General features: G+C 58.8%; 1 protein-coding gene across 2 annotated transcripts in view; it reads right to left on the minus strand.

Annotated features, from left to right (window-relative positions):
- STARD8 (StAR related lipid transfer domain containing 8) overlaps positions 1-7,185 on the minus strand; it is a 56,052-nt gene extending 48,867 nt beyond the window's left edge. Inside the window, exons 1-2 of one of the 2 annotated variants that reach the window (XM_065643121.1) lie at positions 6,829-7,185; positions 3,740-3,773 (exon numbers count right to left, since the gene is read on the minus strand). In XM_065643121.1, the coding sequence (XP_065499193.1) occupies positions 3,740-3,773; positions 6,829-6,873 (79 nt within the window). In that variant the 5' untranslated portion in view covers positions 6,874-7,185. Of the gene's footprint in view, positions 1-3,739; positions 3,774-6,557; positions 6,577-6,828 lie in introns of those variants that run through there. The other variant, XM_065643126.1, reaches the window with a different exon arrangement.
- Positions 7,186-14,810: the final 7,625 nt, after the last annotated feature.

The following is a 14,810-nucleotide window of genomic DNA, read 5'->3' on the forward strand; positions in this document are numbered from 1 at the left end:
CTCCCGAGAAAACCTCTGATGGAAAGAAGCATAAACTATTTGTTTGTTCTGTAGCTGCCCTGGCAGGGTGATTTTTAGTGTATATATTCCTGTTCAGGAATTATCTTTTTACTCTATTAAAAACCTTTTTATTACTTAGAGCTAACCACAAAGCACTTCACACTCGCCGGGCAGGAGATCAATTCCCAGTGATAGGAGAGTGGCCCAGGAGTACGGCCACAGAGGCTGTAACAGAAGGAAAATGAGAATATTTGAGAAAGAACCCTCTTCCTTTATGATAAATGAGCAGAAGAGTGGCAGAGCCCATCCGAGGGTACTTTGGGACCAAGGCTGTTGTCTCAGGGTGATTCAGCAGCCTGACCCAACAGGCAGGGAAGAGGAAGAAGCAACGCAGACACGTCACCCTAAAACCACTAATAATCACATTCGGTTCAGCTTTTCTATTTCCTACCTCCTCGACGGGGATCCAGACCCGTGACCATGTTTTCCACCACGTAACAGGCAGCGATTTCTCCGGGAGTTTCAGAGCTCCGGAGCCCAGCATCCCACCCCACGCCGCTCTCCTCCCTGGCACCGACGGTCCCCGCGTGTCCCGGCACGGCCGCGTGCCCTCCGGCAGCCCCGGCAGCCCCGTCTGCTCAGCCCGGTCAAGCGGTGACAGAGAAACAGACACCAATCCCCCTCTCATCCCCGAAAAACAGGGCACCAAGCGCACAGGCACATGCCAGGCGAGGAACAAAGAGCTCGTCCTGCAAACCAGCAGAACCAGTGCAGGAGATTTTCGTGTAAAGAGAGAAGAATAACTCAGCTGTGACAACATATCAACAACAGCTAAATTTAGCGGGTTATTTCTGGAGATCCAGATGCTGGGTAAATACAACCTTATTCTTTCACACAGAGCCAAAAACTCGGCAGAGTCCCTCGCGCTTCTTTTCTCTGTTATTTCACCATGCCCGGCCGCGAAGCCCCCTTTTGAAAAACGGTGACACCGTCATTGCCTGGCTGCACGGGGGGGAGCCGCCAGCTCAGTCCCTGTCCCTCGGCACTTCGGGGAGGCCACTGCTTAATGACAGTTGCAGAGCTGCTCCCGGTCCTGCTTCTGGAGAGGCCTGACGCTGCTGTCGGCAGGGATTTACTCGGAGGACGTGGTTGCTGCGTGCACGGCCGGTGCGCGAGCCTTTCCTTTCTGCTTTGTCCAGAACAATGGATGGGAAGTGGATGTCGGAGAGGAAGCGGAGGGTTTGGAAATCCATGGAAACCTGGCCTGGGAGAGGAGCGCTGCGGGAGGGACCAGCGCCAGGCGCCGGGAGCGATGGAGGAGCCGGGAGAGGCACATCCCCAACAGTTACCAGGATAAACATAGAACCAACTCAACCCTGCCTCGTGCCGTTGTCTCGAGCTGAGATCCTCTTGGTGCCCACCCCAAAGAGACTAAAATATCATCAGAGAAGGGGGTGGCATCTCCCGAGACCACTGTCTGAATGTTTCCTTAAGTGACCCCCATTTGTCAGAGCACGTTCTGGGGATGCTCAGCTAAGAGGACAGCGAGCGACTGCCCTGGCCTCTTCTCAGAGCTTCAAAAACCCCAGGGCGGGTACAAATTGATGGCAGGCTTGCTCCAAGCCACCATAATCCACGTGAAAGGGAAAGCTTCAGCCACACTCTGCTGGGCTTCATACTTTGCCCCAAAATCCTAGCTGTGGATGTGATCTGTAAGAGTCTTCCCTGCCCTTCCCTTGTGCAGGGCTCTTTAAACCTTTCTAACAAGCTCTTGATAGTCATATTGTTAATCTCTCCCACAAAAGGGCAAGAGAGACCACCCAGGATTACTTCTGGAGCTCCGTTCACAAAGCACCTTTTGTTGCCCAGAGCTTTCCTGTGCTCCTGGGCTCTTGCACCAGCAGCTTGAAGCTCACCCAACCCTTATATGGATGAAAAACAAGAGGCCGGGTCTCTGCCCTCCAGTTCGGGAACTGCTCGGAGATCCCGGGCACATCCCATGGGCAGCAATTCGCATTTCCCAGCACTGCTCCTGCCGCCTTTGCTGCTGCTCCAGAGCCACCATCCACAGGACCTGCTGCTCCAGAGCCACCATCCGTGGGATTTGCTGCTCCAGAGCCACCATCCGCAGGACCTGCTGCTCCAGAGCCACCATCCATGGGATCTGCTGCTCCAGAGCCACCATCCGCGGGACCTGCTGCTCCAGAGCCACCATCCGTGGGATTTGCTGCTCCAGAGCCACCATCCGCAGGACCTGCTGCTCCAGAGCCACCATCCGTGGGATTTGCTGCTCCAGAGCCACCATCCGCGGGACCTGCTGCTCCAGAGCCACCATCCGTGGGATTTGCTGCTCCAGAGCCACCATCCGCAGGACCTGCTGCTCCAGAGCCACCATCCATGGGATCTGCTGCTCCAGAGCCACCATCCGCGGGACCTGGTGCTCCAGAGCCACCATCCATGGGATCTGCTGCTCCAGAGCCACCATCCGCGGGACCTGGTGCTCCAGAGCCACCATCTGCAGGACCTGATCTGAGCTCTGCCGAGAGCGGAGGAGCCGGCGCAGCGCCCAGGGTCCCTCCACTTCCAGCCACGTCCGACAGCAGGACTGGGCCAGGTTTACTTCTGGGGGTGTTGCTTAGCAAAGAGTCTCCATTAGACCAACTAACCAAGTTACAAACTGCAGGACCTCTACGCATCTTGTCCACAAGCAGGGCCGCGTTTGGCAGCAGGGCTGTTTGTCCAGGGTTGAACACGAAGACAAAGCGAGACCCAGAGCATTTCCTCACCCCCAGCAGAGCAGCACCCAGGACCCGCAGCGCCACTTCACACCAATTTGGCAGCAGGACCCTGCAGTTCTTAAAATGAGCAGTGGGCTGTGCCCTGTCTGGGAGCCCACAGCCCTGTCCCCAAACCTGGTCCCCAGCCCCTCAGGCGCACCCGTCCTCCTCCTCCTCCTCCTCCTCCTCCTCGCCCCGCAGACCACCGCCAGCCTCCAGCCTGCCCGGCGCCCACCAGCTCCCCATGGCAGGGTGGCCCCGACCCCCAGCCTCCCCCCAGGCTTTGCAGAGGGCTGGTCAGGGCAGACGCAGCCCCTGGACCCTGGCACAAGAACCACAGCTCAGCAGGAGCTGCCCCACGGTTCACACCTCATCACACCGAGCTAGGGGGCTCCCAGCCGGGAAATCCCCCCTTCCTATGGCAGCCACGATGCCCTGGAGCTCCTAATGAGCTCATTTGCAGAGGATGAAGTTGTTCACCGCAAAGAGGAGAGGATTTGAAAAGGCACCAGAAAGGAGCAGAGCTGCTGCCGCCTGGGTTGCCCTGGCTGAACGGCTCCTGGTGTCGGCACAGCTCCGGCAGCACCGGTGAGGGGCTGCTCCGCTCCGCGGGGTCCAACGCACACACCGCGGCTGGGATGTCACACTGGTCACCGGCGATGACTGCGGTGTACAGCCAAGCCACATCTGCAGCCGGGGGGGAAAGGATGGGGCCAAGGGGGAGCTGGGCACGTCCTGCGGGTCCCTCCAGCAACGCCGGGGCTCAAGGAGTGCCCGGGCTGGCACTGACTTGCACTGGCTGCATTTGCTGCCCCTTTGAAAAACAGCAGTTCAGGGGAAAATTCAGTTCAGGGGCAGGAGAAACCCGAAGCTCAGCACGAGGATGATCCTCTCCTTCTTGTGACCCCTGCCCACCACGCAGCGAGGGCATTCCTGCCCTGGAAAACATTGTCACAGCTTACCTGCATCTTTTTTGTCTTCCAGCAATGTGAAGCACTGTGAAAAGAAAGAAAAAAGAAAATGAATCATTTTGTTATCTTTTTGATTTTCACATTCACAGTCTCCTACCACTCGCAGTTGGGCTCTGTCCCCCCCCGGCTCCTGTCCGTGCGAGCAGCAGTGCCTGCTCGGGCTCTCCGGACAGGCACGGTTTCCCAGCGGCGGAGCCTCGCCAGCGCGTGAGAGCTGATGGCCATTTGCAGGGACGCGGAGGAGCAGGAGGGTCCCCGGTGACACTCCGCAGGCCCCTCTCGGGGTGCGGGCGACCCCCCAGCACAGCTGCAGCCGCAGCTGTTGGGGCACACGGCTGCAGGAACGCGGTGCTGCCGAGCAGCCTCTCCCGCCGCCCCGGGACCCCTCTGTCTTTCTGCCGGGGGTGCCCCGGGGGAGATGGGCTGATCCATCTCCCCATGGCTGCGCCTGCCCCAGAGCGGGTGCTGGCTGTGTGCCCCGGCCCCGCTCTGCAGCATGCGGGGAACTGCAGAGCATCAGAGCTGCAAGCGTTCGGACAGGGCGATGATCACCCCTCACGTCTGTTCTCACGAGCTCTGCCAAGGGCTGCGCAGCCAGCACACACGGCGGTACCAGCAAGGGCTGCGGGTGCTGAGCTGGGGCTGCTCCCCCCGGCCACCGCAGGGAAAGGGGGTCTCTGTGCTAAAGGGGGGGCCTCTTCTCTCCTGCCATCGTGTCCCGGCCCTAATGCCTTCTTTTTCCCATGAAATCTGCCACCAGCAGCAGCTCCACCTCATTTAACCTGGAAAGAGCATTAATCCCACGGACAGAGCCCTGCACATTTCTCCTCCTTTAAGAAATTCCTCTGCTGATCCCAGCGAGCAGCTGAGCAAACCAGCACCGGGAGGAAACGGGGAAAGCGGGCTGAAGCAGGAGCTCAGCCCCATGTGAGGCCATCGGTGCTCGCCAAGGGAAATCGGGAGCGTGATGTCCCCTGTCCCTTCAGCTCCCGCTGGCCCCAGAGCCCACGCAGCCGCTCGGCTGTCAGAGCTGCCCCCGGCTCCCCTCTCCCAACGCCTCGTGTGCCACGAGGGCTTGTGCGAGGTGGGGACCAGCCAGGGCCCGTTCGCTGGTGTGGGGCGGCTGCTGCGGGGCTGCAGTGGGACTGCGGGAATGGCAGTGTGGCAATGGAAGAAGGGAGAAATGAAGCACCCACCAGATTATCTTGTGTTGCTGCAAGCAGAGCAGTGGGAAACTTAAAGCCAGCAAAGGCAATGATGCGAAGAGCACAAGCACCCCTGAACCTGGGAACAGGCACCTGCAGTACTGGGCAGGGAGCCCTTCATCGCCAGTCTGGGCTTTTGTAATGCCAAACGCAACATGAGCTGCATGGGCTGAGCTAACAAGGAAGCACAAAATGCAGAAACACCGTTTTGTGCCTCCCCTCTGAGCACCAAGGAAGGTCCCATCCCAGCAGAGCCCCCCATCCCTCCGTGCTGGCCCTGCTCAGGGGGAAGCACCACCTGGCTTACACCCTCTGAGCAGGTTTTCTTTTCCCCATGGCCGGTAGCTGGAGGTGCTGAGCCAAGAGACTCACCCCTCTTCTCCAGGGCTCATTCTGCTTGGGCAGAGCCATCCCTTCCAAGCGCAAAGCCCAGCTCTCTCATGGCAAATTTCTTCTGGAGCCTCTAACTGCCTGGAGCTTCCCTTGTCACAGGCCGCTGGCCGTGACACCTCAGTGCCCAGGGGTCATGGTGGCGAGGAAGAGCCCCAGAACCGGAGGACAAATTAATCCCAGACCCATCAGTGACTTTTGCCCGCGCTCCATCCCCACACTGCTCTGGGCATCTGGCAAAAGTGTTTTCCAAGCAAGAAGCAGATAGAAATATTGGCTTAAGTAGTAAAACTGGAGGGTTCAGATGGGGAATTATCCTCAGGTGGAGGGGTTTGGAACGTGTCCAGGGTGGGGAGAAGCCCCATGTGCTGCTGGGGCCGTGGCCAGAGGAGCAGCTGCAGTTGGGGATCCCAGGGACAGCAAGGGCAGGAGCCACCCAGCAGCTCCCAGCGCTCACCGCCTCCTCCCCAGCACCCACACCGGCTGGACCAGCGGCCCCGTCCCCGGGCAGCAGGTTCCCAGGCTCTGCTGGGTGCTCTGGACTGTGCTGAGGTCCATGCTGGAGCCCCCGGGGAGCTGCAGCTCTGCCGGGGGGGACACAGGTCCCGGTCCCTGTCCCCTGCGCCCTGAGTGCAATGGCCGCAACAACACACAGGGACGGGGAGGGTTAACAGGGACGTGTTAAGCTCTCTGGAGACAGCAGGGACAAGACAGCTACTAATATTATTAATGAATTTCACAAATGTCATTTTTAGACTCAACTATTTTGGGCTTTGCATTGAACCCCCGGGGGAACAGCCTGCATTCCACATCCATGTCACCACGGCACAGCCGCTCGCCTGACTCAGCCCGGTGTACAGCACGGGCTGGAAAGGGATTTTACTGCTTTTTCCAAGCCGAAACTCCTGAAATCCACACTAACAACAGCTCCAAAAACTGCCCAGCACACCTACCACCCCACAGGCTGTGATACAATAACTTTAACACAACAAATGGGGGCAGTCAGAGAGAGTTGCACATTATTAAGGTGGCAGATGAGAAATTAAACCCAAATGAAAAATACCAGATGCCATGAGAACCGCTGCTGCAGGAAATTAGAAACTCGGGGCCCCTGGTCTCACTGCTCCTTTGTCACACCACATCCCTGCACACGTCCCACGTCCATACAGACATCCCCATCCATACAGACATCCGCATCCATACACACATCCCACCCGTGTTCGGCTGCCGGCTCCGGGGCGCTGGTGCCATCGCTGACGGGCAGTGACAAGCACAGGACACACCGACCAACCCATCCGCACGTGGCCCATCCAAAATTAACCTTTCACGTGTGCACGGGGCGCGGGCACGGCGTCCCTCCGGGGCAGATGACACCACACACGAGCCCCAGCCCCGCTTGACCCCCCCCGCCGCCCCTTCCAGCGGCTTCTCCTGGCACCCGGAGGTGTCGGCGGGACAGATGCTGCTCAGCAGCCGGTTCCTTACCCTGGCTCTCTTGAAGCAAGCCCAGAAGAAGTCCAGCAGCGGCATGCTGCGCCGGGTGCGGGCGCGGGGCCCCACTAGAGCGCGGCGCGGGGAGGCCCCCCCGGCACCCCCATGGCCGCTGCCCGCGGAGCCGGCACAGGGAGGAGGCAGCGCTGCGGCGGAGGCGGGTCAGCGATTCAAACCCTGCACCGCTACGCAGTTGGTTGCGAACAGGCTTGGCCGGCGATTGAAATTCCCCGAAGATTGCGAGTTTTAAACAGCTCCAGGCTTTGCTTCCTGCCTCGAATGCAGCCGCGCTCCGTTCCCAGGCAGCGGGACGGGGACAGGGGACAGAAACTCCCCGAGCAGCAGGAATGGGAGCTGCGCTGTCAAAGGCACATGTAGGACGTTGGAAACCCAAACCCCAGATGGTTTAGGTTTTCACTCCGGCCCTTGCTCCAGCTCACCAGCAGCGGTCACAGACACGCTCGCGATGCCGTCCCCTCCGAGGGACAAGCCGTACCCACGCGGTCACGTTGTTGTCCCCAGATGCCCCCACCACAGCCTCCTGCATGCTCCGGCACAGCCAGCCCGACCCCCGGGCAGCGGCAGCGCTGGCAAACCTGCAGTGTTACCCCAGCGGGGGCAAAACACAGGGGCCCCCCAGTCACCAGGTGTGGCCTGGCCGGTCGCTCCGGCTGTGTTCACAGCTCCTTATCTTCCTTTGCAAACATTTGTGCAAGCTGAGCGTTTGTTCGCAAGAAGGACCATAACAAAAGGCAACGCCACAGACGTTTGTGCCAGCCATTCGGCACACAGGCCCAGGGCTGGAAGGCTTCCTGCAGGCGCACAGAAATCCCCAGCAACCGGTGATTTCCAGGGTTATCCAGAGAAAGCAATGGCAAGTGCTGAGCCACGCTCCCCAGGACACCGGTGGGTGCCCAGCGAGCCGGTGGCACCGCTGCTGCCCAGTGCACCCCGGCTGGTGTCTGGCCCCACGTGCACCAGGGGACGATCCTGCCCCCGCACAGCCCGGGGCCCCGTGTGCCCACAGCCGCAGGACAAGGCTCTGCTGGTGCGGCGATCCCCAGCAGCTGGTGCGTGCAGCAGCTGGGCGCTCTGCCCGATGTCAGTGCAGGGGAGCAGGGTGCGGTGCTGCAGCCCCCAAAGTAGGACCGGCACCGCGGCAGAGCACCCCTGCCCATCCTGGGGCCACCGTCACTGCTTGTCCCTGCCTGTCACCAGTGCCTTTCAGCCTGCCTGGCTCTGTGCAGCGGGGGTACGGACACAGCCCCCAGCTGCTGGCGCGGGGAAGAGCGTCAGGGAGAGGAGCAGAGGGGCAAGCAAAGCACCGTGGCCATGGTGGGCAGGACCGGGGTCACTGGCAGTGCCAGCACAGGACATTCCACAGCCTGTGGCAGCTCCTCCCAGCCACGGCCACCACCACTGCTCAGGTCCCTGATCTCCCTCACAGCAGGAACGGTGCCAGCATCGCTGGTGCTCTCTGCGACAGAGCAGGGACAGCGGTCACAGCTCCTGGGGACAAGGCAGGGACTGGAGCACAGACTACCAGGATGCAGCAGCAGCAGAGAAGCTGACATTGGGCACCACCACCTGCAGCATCCCGCAAACCCGACCTGCACCCAGGGCCCCTGGATCCGCAGCACTGCCCCAGCACTGCCCCAGCACGGCACCGGCAGCACCAGCACGGCCCTGGCGGCACCAGCGTGGCCCCAGCAGCACCAGCACGGTCCTGGCGGCAGCATGCGGGTGGCATCGGTCCCGGCGCCGGCTCCAGCTGCCTCTTTCCATCTCCCCCTCGCTCATTCCTCAGCAGCGTTTGGCATCGCTCCCAGGCTTGGCACCGGCCGCGGCTCCTCCACTGTGTCCCCTGCGTTACTGGGCCAGCGCAGCGGGGCTGGGGGCACCGAGGTACAGTGTCAGCTCTGTGCTTCAGCCTCTTTTCTCCTCCTTTAAACACCCAGGGCTGGGAAGACGGTCTCACCTCTATGAGACACTTGCTCGGGGTCACCTTTCCTAGCAAGCATCTTACCCATAGGAGGGGGGACGTGCAATGGCCCCTCCAGTGAGCACGGGCAGCACGTGAGGTGGCAAACAGCCATCGGCAAGGTAATTGTGACAGACCGGCGGAGAGTGCTCTGTCCTGCCCAGACCAGGGGATTCCTCGCGGGAAGGCGAGCAGCCATGCGGCAGCACAGGCACGACGATACCAGCCCGCCAGAAAGGTGCTGCCAGAGATACGACCCCCCCAGCACCTCACTTCTCTGCTTGCTCTGGCAGTGGCAAGTCCTTCTCCCACTTTCTCCAAGAGCAAAAAAAAAGAAGAAAAAAAAAAAGTTAATGCAAATAGAAGAAAGCTGTCTCCTTCCCAGGGCCTGGAAGACAAACCACAGAGGCTTCTGCATAGTTGTGCAGCTTCTTCCTATCCAGTCATCCCGAAAGTATCCAAGTAATTTTAAATCTAAGATCCTCCTTCAACACACCAGGATACCACCCTTGATAAGAATAGGTCCTGGGGACTGGACACCCTGCAAAGTGCCTGAAGTCTGCACACGCCGAAGCAGTTATTTCTGCCAAGTGATGCCGGGACACGGGCTCCACTGCTACATTTGTCTAGCCCAGCATTTCTAAGGTACCTGGTTCCACAGACTCCTACAGGAAAAACAAAGGCAATTTCTATTAATTCTCTCTATATATGTATCACTATCACCTTTGGACTTATGTGAGAGCTCATTTTAAACTCCAGTTGATTTTAAAAGGCTGAATCTAAAAAAACGCCACCCCGTACGCCCTCACTGAGCCTTTCGCAGGTGGTGACCGCCAGCCCTGCCCCACGTCCTGCCCGCGGTGCCCAGCGCTGGGACGGACACCGGGACACGGAGCCAGAGCCAGCACTGCCACAGGCATCTCACTCTCTCCGTAAGTCACGGGACTGGGCCGCTGTTTTGGAGAACAGGTACGGCCTCTTCTCACCACAGATCCTCACCCAGAGGATCCCCCATCACTGTTCCTGTCCCACTGCAGCGCGGCTGCTGCTCAAGGCACCCAGCGCAGCATCCGTACCGGTGCACTCGCCAGCCAGAGCAGCAGCGTCGCTGCTGGCACCGCTCCCGAGGGCTGGCCCCGCTTCTGCGGGACACGGGGGCGTCTGAGGGGTGCGAGTGGGGACGAGCAGCGCTGGGGCCGCCGGCAGCCCCACGAGCCCCCGGCACACGGTGATTTTCCACCGGCTGCTGTGCGCAGGCATTTCCCGAGGTGGGGAAGGAGCAGCCGCTGCAGCGCAGGCGTTTTCCCATTAGCATATCGGGAACAGTGACCCTTTTATTGAGTACGGTGGAATTGCCGGGGCAGGGCTGGCAGCGCCGGGCAGGGCTGTGGCACCACGGGGGCGGCCGGAGAAGGGGAGCGAAGGCGTAAAACCAGGGAGGCTGCGGGGCCCGGGGACAGGGCTGAACCCTTCTGTGCCCAGGCAAGGGGCTGTGGGGGCTCTGCAGACCATGGCAGAGCAGCAGGAGACGTTCTCAACTTCCCGCTGGCCCATGGCCACTGGTGAGCTCCCTGCCCGCCTGCCACTGCTGCTTTTCCCTTAAAAAGTTCCCCGTTAAAAATAATCCCAATGTGCATGCTCCAGTCTCCAACGGCGTGTTTGGGAACATGAGAAAACTGTTAAGATATGGATTGTTTTTTTAACAGATGAGAGCCTCATCTCTCCAGTTCTGATTCTAAACCAAACCATTCGAACAGCAGCATGTTGTCTCTCGGACAGGTACCGCAGGGCACCGCGGCTCTGCCGCGCCAGCCCCGCTCGCCCCAGAGCATCGCCCGGGCAGAGGGGACGCAGCACCGGGTGATGCCACGGGACGGCGAGCAGGACGGAACAGTTCTGACCAGTACAGGCTCGATTACAAAAGATCCCCATCCAACGCGATCAGCCTTGACACATGCACGCGAAGAAGGAGCCCGTTTAACAACAAAGGAGGGTTATTTCCTGCGGGGCACCAGCCCTCTCTGATGGGCAATTAGGCAATTACTTAATCCCCACGCGCCAGCTCCTGCGGCCAAAGGAACCACTCCAGCGAGCAGGGCAGCACCCGCAGCCCACTGGGGCCAAGGCATCAATCCCTGTCCCGCAGACACGAACCCGCCAGCCGGTCCCACGGGCCCACCTTGGCAAGTCCCTTTCCAAAGGCTGCGGCAGAGGAGGGGACGTCCCCCCCCATCCTGTGGCACTCGTGTCCCACTGATGCGTCCCCCTCCCAGCCCAGGTACATTTTTTCCAGCCCGGACACACGCTGGAATGACTCGGGGTCCAAGGGCTCTTTGCCTCACCCGCAGCTGCAGGAATCCCCCCCGGCCTCCCCAGCCCCCCTGCAGGTCCCGGTAAAGGCTGAATCTCTGCATTTCTCCTAAAGGATGCTCAGGTTTGTAAATATGGGGAAATGCCTTTACAAATTCTGATTTGCATTTACAAATACTGATTTGCCTTTACAAATACTGATTTGTTTAGTATACACACAGAAAGCAAATAAACTTTCCAAATGACGAGTCCTCCCAGACCCACAAAACTCTTCAGTTTCACTAACCGAGAGATGCCATCCCTGAAATACATAGCCCACGACATTCCAGCGGAATTCCCGATGCACAAGCTGGGGAGCGCTCCTGCCCTCCCCACCGGGACTCCCACGGATCTCTAAGTCCCCAGCTGTCAGCCAGAGAGCTTGAAGACTTCAACAGCAGGAGGTTTGCACCCGTGAATTCCATTAACGCACAGACATTACAGACTCATTGAGGAGTGTCCTGGCTCCCCCAGCTGCGGGGTGTCCAGCAGCTGCACAGCCGGGGTCACCGGGACCCCCGTGTCCCAGCACAGGTTGCTCCTCACCACAAGCCCCTCAATTTGCGTTTGAAGCAACTGGTTGAAGTTCATGATCCAGCAGTGCCCAGGGCTTGTGATCCACAGGGGAAAGTACTCGATTTAAGTGCATTTGCAAGAGCATGACTGATATGGTAATGCTTTTGAGATGCTATAGACAAGTTACACAAATTACAAATAGACCCAAGTGATTTAGAAGGAAAATGGCTTTTCTTGAGACCTGTATACCTGACTGATTTTAACTCTATTATACTCAAGCACCCAAAAGTGTCTGGGAAGAATCTACAAAGACTCGCACACAAGGCAGAATTCCAGCAAAAACCTGCTGCTCTGCCTTAGTCTTCATATAGGCATCTTGAAGATAAAAAGAAATACAATACAGGCTGCATTTTTTACATCTAAAAGATGTTACATATAAAAGATATTTTTACATCTAAAAGATAATTCTACACAGAAAAGATATTTTTACATGTAAAAGCAGAATGGTGACAAGGAGCTTTCCCCTTCCCATGGGAGTGTTCCAGAGCCCGGCTGGGACACTAATCCGCTGTCCCCGAGGGCAGGCGCCAGGGCAGCACGAGGAATTGCGAGCATTTCTTATAATTAGCAAGGGCAGGGAGGCTCTGGGGGCAAGTGCACAGAACAGCCCAGGGCTGCGCTGTGAGCAGGGGCCAGCGCAGGCACGGGCACAGCCGGGCTCTGCCCCCGGGGGACGGGGACGGGCAGTCCTGGGCAGCGCCAGCAGCCGGTTCAGCAGGGACTGCGGGGAGCAGCACGGGGAGCGCTGGCAGCACCCAGGGGCTCCACGGACAGACGCACACGGACAGACGCACGGCAGCAGCTGCTGGGTGCAGGGAACGCGCTCTTGCCGGTGCCTGGCTACCTGCCTCCCACAGCCAGCACGCTCAAAGGCTAAAAACCAGAAATCACGAGCAGCAGAGACACATCTGTCTTTCGGGCTTGCACAATCAAATGTCATTTAATAAACTAGATTTGACCTACTCCTATATTTTCACACACAGTTCTAGCAACAGCTGCTGTCTGGGGCAGATCCCAGCCCTATTTCTGGCCGAGGCTGGGGATGAATTAAGAGGCAGAGGAATCTGTGCCAGGTGCAGCGCTCTGCTCCCTGCAAGCAGGGCAGGTCTTGGCGAGTCGAACTCTGCGTGACAAACCCCCACGCAGCCGCCTCTCGTGTGCAGGGTTGGACCATCCACGTGCCCAGTTTTCCGCGTCCCGATCTCAGATGCAATCCCTGAATCACCACCAAAACAACACCCTTTAAGTCATTGATTGCATGAAGAAGGAGAGACGCTTCTTGCTTGGGGACAGCAAGTGCCCATGTCACTGCAGCCCTCGAGCTGCCAGGGCTGGGCAGGAGCCGCGCACTGCTGCCCGCCCTTGGGGACACCAGCAAAGCCCAGAGGCAGCTTCAGAAAACACTCCATGCAAACCCTCGTGCACACAAAAGCATCATTATTTAGCAGCGGATTATTTTCTTCCCCCGGCCCCCCGCGGCCGCAGGGGCTGCCAGGCTGCTGCCGGCGAGCGCATCCCACACTCGGCCCCGCGCCGAAGGGCTGAGCCGGAGCCATGCGCTTGGGGTCCCTGCTCCAAAGCAACCAAGAGCTACAAAAGTGACCCTGCACCACTCCTTTCTGAGGCTGCAGCACGCCGTAAAGCTTGGCTAGGCTAACAGCATCAGGTCAAAGGTGCTGTAAAACACCTTGTACAGACCGGACAGGCAGTAACCAGCAATAGCTGCCTGTTCTGTAACGGTTCCCTGTGTGTTGTGCACTAACGCCTCCTGCAAACACCACGCAATTGCTCTGGGACACTGCTCAGCCTTTCCCCACCCTGGTTTTGTATTCTTCATTTCTCTCTGAAAACAGAGAGCTCCTTTTTCCTGTTTAGAGGGAGCTGGTGTTTCGCGTTATGCTCTTCCCGCTGCCAGCAGCACTGGGGGAAGAGACGAGGTTTGCAGGGCTCTGGTTGGGGCGTGTTTCACCTGGGCACACCTGGAAGGTTTGGTTCCAGCCGGTGCAGCGCAGGGGATGCTGTCGCGGGCTCCCGGGGGACCTGGGGCCGATGGGCAGGAGTTCAGGCAGGACAGATGGTGATGGCTCCAGCACGGGCACGGTGGCAGCGCTGGGAAAGCTCGTTCCCCCGTGTCTGGGTGGCAGGGGCTGCCGCGCTGCCCCCAGGGCTCCATCGACACGCAGCTCCTCGCCTCGCTCCGCAGCACAAGCAGCAGCTCAGCAGCCGCAGGCGGCTTCAGGATGCAGATGTGCCGAGGTGCCGGGCACAGGCAGACGTGAACACGCTGAACAAAACTGTCCCAGTTCGCTTTCCCGTGCGAGCAAACAGCTTTGAGCTCCGCGATGTCAGCAGAGGATGACAAGGTTCAAGGAAAACAACCAAAGTGGAAATAATGAAGCTATCCTTTCCGCGCCAGCACGTGCACTTGTTTCTAGCTTTTTATTCTTGCTAGGATTGAGAATAAAATCTGGAACGAATCTTCACTCCTCCCCAGGACCCGTCTCCTGCCGTGCACACCGCCAGCCCCCGACAGCACAGGCACTGCCCATCGGGAATCAGGGGCTCGCTGTGCCCGCGGTCAACAGCTTCGCTGCATCAAACACCCCCTGATTGTCCTGGGAAATCCTTCCTTCGACTCTTACCTGCACCACTCATCTGTCCTAATGCACAATCCAGCACATAGAATATTAGCCTTAAAAGATTAGCTTTGGGGAGGGAAATGAAAATACTAAATGAAAGTAATCCCCTTGCTGAAAATTGCATAAATATTTCAGGAAAGACAGACCAGGCACAGACACTGTGGCAGGAGTGGGTCAGACCCAACGGCGCGAGTCTCTCCCGGTGTCAGTGACGGCCAAGGTTGGACACTCAGGACTCACCTCCTGGGGCTGCCCACAAGCTGTTGTCCTCACGGAACAGACACGAAAAAGGGGCTGCTGGTCCCGCATCTACCCTGATGGAACAGGAAAAGCCAAGGGGAGAGATTTAAAAAAAAAAAAAAAAGAAAGAAAAAAAAGAAAAAAGAGAGAACAAGCCAAGCTCGGAGGGTCTGCAAGGCCGTGCCGCCCTC

This window comes from Caloenas nicobarica, chromosome 12 (assembly GCF_036013445.1).
Source record: "Caloenas nicobarica isolate bCalNic1 chromosome 12, bCalNic1.hap1, whole genome shotgun sequence".
In the NCBI taxonomy this organism is placed as follows: Eukaryota; Metazoa; Chordata; class Aves; order Columbiformes; family Columbidae; genus Caloenas; species Caloenas nicobarica.